The 8020-nt window shown below is 49.2% G+C and overlaps 1 protein-coding gene across 1 annotated transcript; it reads left to right on the top strand.

Annotated features, from left to right (window-relative positions):
* The first annotated feature begins 893 nt into the window (after positions 1-893).
* On the top strand, positions 894-2390 carry CHC_T00006512001 (hypothetical protein). The gene has a single exon (XM_005718965.1). It carries the CDS (start codon positions 894-896, stop codon positions 2388-2390), a length of 1497 nt encoding a protein of 498 aa, XP_005719022.1.
* The last annotated feature ends 5630 nt before the right edge of the window (positions 2391-8020 follow it).

Raw genomic sequence — 8020 nt, 5'->3', positions numbered from 1 at the left:
CTGTACTCAGAATGGAAGTACAATTGTCAATGAGGACAATCAGGGTGCGGTAGTGTAGGCGACTGAGGGTATACGTCACGCGAAGCACATCTCAATCCGGAAGAACTTTGTCAGAGAGAACGTCCAAGACGGTATCATTCACCTGTCTTACTGCAACACCGCTGACATGACGGCGGATATCCTTACGAAGCCGCTTCTCCGTGTCACATTCCAGAAGCATAGAGAGCAACTCGGAGTAGTAGAAGTGACAGCTCGAGGCGCAAGAGGGGGTGTTGATGTGTAATGCGCGCGCGCTCGCTGCTATACGTTGCGCTATCGTACATGAGGGGCTGAATTGTGCTTCGTAAGACCATACTGATGTGCCATCTCGTGGTAGCCCCTGAATTGGTGCTATTGAGAGGAGTGATGTGTCCGCTAAGTGACTTAATATCTAGTATTTTGATGTTGTTCTTCTTTCGTACTGTGTGTTTGTGTTTTCGGATCTGCGCCTACCATGTTGTCGTCCTGCACACTGATTTGTACTTTGGCTTTCGGTAGGTTTACCATCGTACTCTTAGTCTACATAAGTTCTACCTTGATCGACTCAAGTGATGTCCGGTCTACGGTGTAACCAGACCCCATCGACGAACTTCTCCCGACTTACATCCATTCATTCACCCCCTGCAAAGCTGTTGCCGGACCTTGACCTTGTCGTTGCCAACGCCTTAGTCGATCTTGTCGATGTCGACACCCCACATCTGCGCATACATGCATTGTACACTCTAGCGGAGCTGCTCCACCGCTCCGAGCCACTGCAGCACTCTGCGGCAGACCGCGCACTTTTAGACAAGCTTGACATCATTATTAACGACGCTCCAGATGCAGAGAAGAGGCTCAACGAAGAATATGTTGCCATGCTGGATGGTCAGCCCAACGATACCGACCCGACGGCTCCGTCCGAGGCGGAGGAAGCCGCACTGTGTGCTGCTGCAACAACCGCGCTGGCGGCTGTGACGGGCGATTATGAGCCGGCGAGGGACGCTGCAATTAGCCTCGAGTTGCTGCCGAAGGTGGTTGAAGGGTTGGAGAGCAAATTTCCGGAGCTCGCGCTTGGCTGTTTGAAATGCTTGAGAAGCTTGAGTAAAAGCGTCAAAGTTGTGCGGAGGGATATGTCTAATGAGAGGGTGGCTGGAGTTCTGTTGCGGTTGATGAAAAATGACGAACGGGAGGTGTCAAAAATTGCAAGCGCCACGCTTTGCAATTTGGTGCTCGAGTTTTCACCGATTCGCGTTGCGATTCTAGAGCGGGGGGCGACGAAGATGCTCGTGGACTTGATACGATCGGAGGATGAAGAGCTAAGGGATAATGCCTTGTGGGCGCTGAAGAATTTGTTTTTCAAAGCAGATGCCGAGACGAAAAATGTAGTCATGGCCGCGCTGGGTTACGATAGCTTGCAGACGCTGTGTGCGGACAAAAACCCGCGCGTACGTGAGCTCGCGATGGCCGTGATTCGTAACTTGGCGTGCTCTGGGTCGGCCGAGCAGCAGTCCAAGCAACTGGATGCGTTGTTTGCGAATACTGGGGATCGTCTTGTCAAGCTCCTTTCCGACGCGCTTCGTGCAGATATCGACAACCTGCAAGTCGCTGTGCAGGCCATGTATGTTGTGTGTAATATCGCATCTGGGACAGAAGAGCACAAGGCATCGCTAATCAACTCGGACATTCCGCAGCTCCTTCTGTGGTGGTCATCGCATGCAGACGAGAAAGCACGCATCGCAGCCGTATGGTGCACGACCAATTCGTCCGGGAAGAGCAGGCCGATCAAGTCGCGGCGGCCTTCATGGCTGATGAGGAGCCCTCCCATCTCGGGTCGAAACCAGCGGGGCATGCTGGCCATGCTCAGGAGACAGCACTTACCGCTTCCCACGTCACCAGCCGCGCGAAGGCATCTGGAAACTTTGGACGCTTTGGACATTCCAGGCCGCCGTTCTACCTCCAACGCGCAGGCGACCAGGGCGTCCCGCGAGAACCGGTCAAGGGGGAATGCAGACATGGACACTTCAGGATCCGGTGTGGGACCGAATGAGGGCGAGGAGGACGCAGTGATGTCGTGCGCACCGGACGAGACGACAGCTAGCGACTCCGGATATGCGTGGCGAATCGGGCGGTTACGGGAGCTGGGCTTTGAGTGTCGGCTACGGACTCTTCTCAATGATCCGCATATCGAAGTGCAGGGCACGGCAAGAGCTGCGCTTGAATTGTTTGATGATAGCGACGGGCAGCAACTCGACTATGATCCAACCGCGTTACAGGACTACAATACGACAGTTAGGACTCACGCGCCGCGATCGCCACCCGTTTTGTCGGGGGTTGTGGAGAGCGATAGCTCATCGCCAACGTCATCGAGGTAATTGGATGCTGGGGAACTACGTAAAAATGACTAATTTAAGAGATGTTGTCAACTGTCAACAGTTAGCTTCTCAGTGCGTGAGCTTGTCTACTGTACTGACTCAACGTGTGGGCCATCATACATTACAGCAAATAGATATTGGCGGTATGTGTGCCGAAAGATGCCAAGACCAGCATTGACCTTTGAAGCGTTAAAGGGTGTGTTGTTCTCCCGACTAAGATTGTTGTATTGCAGAAAACTGGTATGCGAATTGGTAACCTGAAGCAAAAAAAACAATCCTACCACGACCGAGCCCAAACTGCACGCACGGCATCTGTTTCGGGCTCAACTCGCAGGGTATGGCTGTCGGTCTACAGTACTAGGCCTTGAACCTTCGTGTCCTTTACAAAACAAGTCCCGTGCCATACGATTTCACCGGTACCGGACCTACGACGAAGCTAATCTGCTCCTCCTGCGAGCGCCGCTTTTTGGAGGAAAAAGTGCACTTTAGTACATTGCGGCTCCTATACTGTTAAACAGCGACAAGAAGGAGAATTAGAGATAAAGAGATAAGCCTCCTCCAACGATTTTGTCAAACGAGGAAGTGGATGGGGGTCTCTTCCAATGCTGTCCCTCCCCTCCCTCAAGACTCTTATACTGTACCACAGTGGAAGGCGCAGATACGTGCCGCGCACATGGCCCTTGGGTACAATACCCATGGCATGGTAGTACAATGATATCAGCTCCCCCTCTATTTCTAACCAAAATCTACATTTAAATGAAAGAAGTACCCTTCCCGGAAAGGTCAATTCTGGACAAGGGTCAATTCCGGACAAAATTAAACCCGCGTCCAGTGAACCATCACCAATGAAAGGAAGGGCCATAAAACATAGCCAAAGAGCAGACAACAGCAAGGACAGTGCGCTGGTAGCTTTCAAAATCAGAAAAGGCGGGATCCCTGAGCATGACGTAGATTCAAAGTCGCGAGGGCGGTGCATTTATAGCGGTCTCCGTCAATGACAATTACGGATAGCATCTTATATAGTCTTTTACAGTCGCCAAGTCACCTTTTGGCCACACGGCAATGGCATTCTCGATGAGACGGCAGACAAAACGGATCAAAAGGCAGAATGAGAAGGCTTCGAAGCGCATGAAGAGCAAAGCTGCCGCAGTGCAGCTTTTGAGAGACACAACAATGTCGTTGCGTGCCATATCGAAAGCGACAGGTTTGAGTAAGTCGGTTGTTGGGGAACTTAAAGAGCTGGTCCGGAGATCATATTCTGAAAGTATCAGCTACCAGGAGACAGATAGGAAACTGTTACAACCAGGGAGATGGACGGTTCTGACAGAGGATGAGGAAAACATGATAGCACAGCGCCTTGTTTTTGCCGCACAACGTGGATTTGCTGCCGATGTTGAAACATGAAGGACCATGATGGCTAAAATAGCTGCCGATGGCCGTGTGAATTGGAAGAATGGCATCCCTAGTTACGATGCAGTGCGATCTTTTAGATCACGTCATCGAGAACTAACATTTCGCAATTACGAATGCAAAGACAAGGCAAAGCTGAAAGGAGAATCATTTGGTCATGTGTCACGTTACTTCGAAATATTAAAGACTATCAACGACAAACATCTCGGAATACCGCTTGATGGGGATGGTGTTTGGAAAATAGATGAAACTGCGGTTGATGCAACATTCGGCAAGCGTAAAAAAGTGTTTGGCCCCTCCGATACGCATCATGGTGGTTTCATAGCCTCTTCCAAGACACAAGGAGTAGACAAACACATAAATGCAGTTGTTGCAGTTTCAGCATCTGATCGAGTCGCTCCACTGTTCTTCATAGTGGCTGGAAAATATGTCATGTCAAGTTGGCTGGAGCCTTTGCCAAAAATGTTTGGCAAAAGTGGAAGCGATTGCTATCCGTTTCAATGCCATGGGTGGTTCCCGGCTGACGGAGTCGTAAAGTGCAGTGAGAATGGATCGACGGAAATGGATGTACTTGCCGCATACATGACACACCTCAATAATTTTGTCCGCCAGTTTGTCAACACAAGCCAACACTATGTTGTTTCTCTTGATGGCCATGCATCACGCAATGGTTTGAAGTCGCTCGAGGTTTGTGAAAAGAACAATTGTCAAATTTTGTGTTCACCCGCTAACAAATCCCACTTTTTACAACCTTGTGACCAAATGGTCAACAAGGAGTTCAAGGTTGCTATTCGCGAGATCCGAGATGAATTCTACAAATATCAAACGGTGTCAACACAAGGCGTACAGTTTAACCTCATATGCGGAGTTTACGCATTCTCGCGCATCACAACGCAAGGCGTTCGGGATTCATTCAGCAGAACTGGACTGTATCCTTTCAATCCAGGATTTGCTCAGACGTTTTTAGATCGGAAGCAGACTGCTGTCAGTGCTGAAAAATTATTTGATGCGGCGGTTTCGAGACCAGCAGTGCCTCAAAACACGGAGTTATTTCCCCACACGAAGGAGCGCACACCGGATTTGGAGACTGTAGAGAAAGCTGACAGAATTATGAACAGCGAACTTAGGCCCTCTTTAAAACTGTAGCGCTTAAGCATGTTGCTGCAAATTCGGGCACGGTTAACAATATCGTAATGGACACTGTGTCTTCACAATCGACATCTACTGCAAAGAGCAGCAACACACCACCAAAAATGTGCGACTCTACTGCGGGGCTCCCGCTGAACATTTGACTGTCGGACTCATGATTCAGCGTCGTCTTGACAGGGAAAATGCCCAACAGGTGGCAGAATTGGCAAAGTATGAGCGTCTAAAAGCGGCTGAGAGCCTACGTAATGCTAAGAAAGAGGCAGCTCTGAGGAAGACGAAATCTCGCGAGGATGAGCGAAAGAGGTTAAAGGACCAAAAACGTCAGGCTACTGAGGAAAAAGCTTCGAAAAGACGCAAAAAGGCAACAGCAAGAGGCTCTGAGGTGCGCTTGAAAGGGTCAGAGGGTTGTAGGGGAAGTCGAAAGAAGTCGCAAGCAAAAAGAGAAAGCTGGAAGATATCTAAAACTATTGTCGGACAAATTGTTTCGGCTGTCCTGGCGGAGAAATGTTCTGTCCGGAATTAACCGTTGTCGTAAAATTTTTGTGAAACGGTTAGTTTGTTTTGTCACGCTTGTTGTTTTAGTTCCTGACCCTAGTTTGGCGCCAAAACCCACCAGGAGATAGCGAGAGGTGTGCTTTCTCCATTGGTCAGCTCGGAATTCGTCACGGGGATGTCACGAGAGTGCAAGGGCTGCGGCGCCAAAGTTGTCTGGAATTGACCTTTCCGGGAAGGGTACTTGCAGAGCTCCAAATAAGATCAAACTTTGCCAGAGGGATGAACACTGCTGGAGAAGACACATGCCTAAGATTCGGATACAGTACTAGATACTGTAGTTCATCGTGAACGTGTAGCAAGATGGGCTCTCCGTTTTGCATATTGTAGCAAGCAAGCACTGCTTGCTGAGGACTGTTTGGGCGGTATCAAGCCAGAATTGGCTTACTGTATGGTGCAACTGGTTTATTGTACGGTACGGTAATTCCGTATTCTATCTGTATGGTATTGTGGTGAAGGATCTCTGGAGATAACTCGGCATGCCCCTCATTAGCTTTCTCATTGCATGCATATCTTATAGAGGGCCACGTTTTTTGAGCATGGAAAAATGAGCCCCTCCGCGATTTTGCGGGTTTCCCTTTCAGTAACCCTCCCGCCACAGATGGTGGAGCGCATGGTAAAGGGGGGTGCGCTAATTGTCGAACGATTTCGAGAAAACACACCCTCCCGTAGGTTTTCTACCTCCAATGCGACTGAGTTTTACAGCAATAGAAAGCCCGCTTTGTCCTCTATGTTGAACCAGAATATGGGTGTATAAAACGGACCAGTTTTCGCACAGCTCGACAAAACGATGCCAGCGCCAATGAAAAAAGAGAGCCTTTATGTTGCTAAAGATCGAACATAATCAGAAATTTGGCCCTAAAAAACCTACATTTCTGATGTTTAGGACTTCGCAACGTCACCAATCAAGCATCAAAAATTCCCTCATCTCATCTCCCAGACGCTTCTAAGCACAACCAGAAGCTCGCGTTCTGGCACGCAGCTTAGCGCTGCCCTACGCCCCACCATACTGCGCACGCCAGCCACAAACGGGGCTTCCGGTAAGCCTGCCAGCTCCGCACAGCGCCTCATTCTGTCTGATCGAAACTTGTTTCGAGAATAAAGCTACTAATGCCCGACTACGTGTGTCCTTCACTTGCTGCTTCTCTGCGCGGCGCGCCGCAGCTTCCATCTTTCGTAGTGTAGCCATGTGTTTCTTTCGCACCAAGTCCATCACATGCAGAGCCCTCATGACACACTCGTGTGTCGTATCGAAAAATCCATTTTGTAAAATGGTTGCCGCATCACCCAGTATTCTATGGCGAAGAACAGAACGTCTTTCCTCAAGCAATTGTACTAACTGCTCCACTGAGCACAGCTCTTGGCTCTGCGCATCATCCGTGGGACAAGAAACACCTTATAACCTCATAGCATCGCAGGGCCATACCCCACACCGTCTGAAAGAAGCCCTAATATTCGTCGAGTTGAATGAACTAATGTAGGCCTCTCGTAGCAGGGCACACACGTCAAATATATTCCACGCTTTGTAGGAATCTGTTTGGGCTGTGCCACTGACAATGCGGTTGACGGAACCCTTAAATGCCGCAGACTGAACAACATCCAAAGGTTGGGTCTTTCCTGACGTATGAGCAGGAAGCGCATAAACTACCACATTTCCCTCCAGTAGTATATCTAGTACATCTAAAGACAGGTGGGCACGATACCCATCAAAAATGAGTAACACTTTGCCTATTGACGTCCGTCTTTTCGAAATAACGGACATCTATGTCATCACATAGTCCACAAACCGGACCGCCCAGTTCTTGAAGTTGACAGAATCTACCCCTCCAGTTTCTTTTCGTACCGCGACCACAGAACCTTGTGGAAAGAGGGATGCAGGTGTTTCTTCTACTTCCACTCCATCACGGACTACCATCCGGAACGGCAGGCGCGAACCTTTAAACATAAACAAAGGAGGTCCCGCCTCACCATTTGCGCAAATGACGGGCATCATGGTAATACAGTTCAGCTTCTTAAGAATAGGAAATTTGCAATCGAGGCTGCCACTGCGCGACATATATATTTTAGATGTAATTCCGGTGATATACTTCTCAGGACTGACACCTGTCTCATCCAGGTTGAAAATGCGTGATGAATCTAGAGAATGCTCCGCGATGAGCTTCTCGAGAGTAGCGAAATGTGAGGTGAGTACAGTACTGTTTATGGCTGAGAATCGCTTGGCGTCTTGACGGATAGGTTTTGCAAACTGTATGGAGTTGGAATGCCGAAGACGAAACGATCGCCGAAAAGCAGGCCCAGGAGAGAAATTAGAAAACGGAAGAAGTAGACGGCGAGATGGTGGCCTTCGGCCTACAATTATTTCATCCGCCTCATGCAAATACTGCTGACTCAGGGGGACACGGCGTTCGGGAAAATGGACAAGAAAGTCAACTAGCAACTTCTCTGCTTCGTTTTGGAGTGCTCTTTGCCTTCTAGGCTTCTGAATCGGTCTGTTTGGATTGGTCACAATGGCATTTATT

The sequence above is a fragment of the Chondrus crispus genome, genomic scaffold, assembly GCF_000350225.1.
Source record: "Chondrus crispus Stackhouse genomic scaffold, scaffold_44, whole genome shotgun sequence".
NCBI lineage: Eukaryota > Rhodophyta > Florideophyceae > Gigartinales > Gigartinaceae > Chondrus > Chondrus crispus.
The sequence above is the reverse complement of the archived record's forward strand: the minus strand, read 5'-3'. Positions and strand labels throughout refer to the sequence as shown.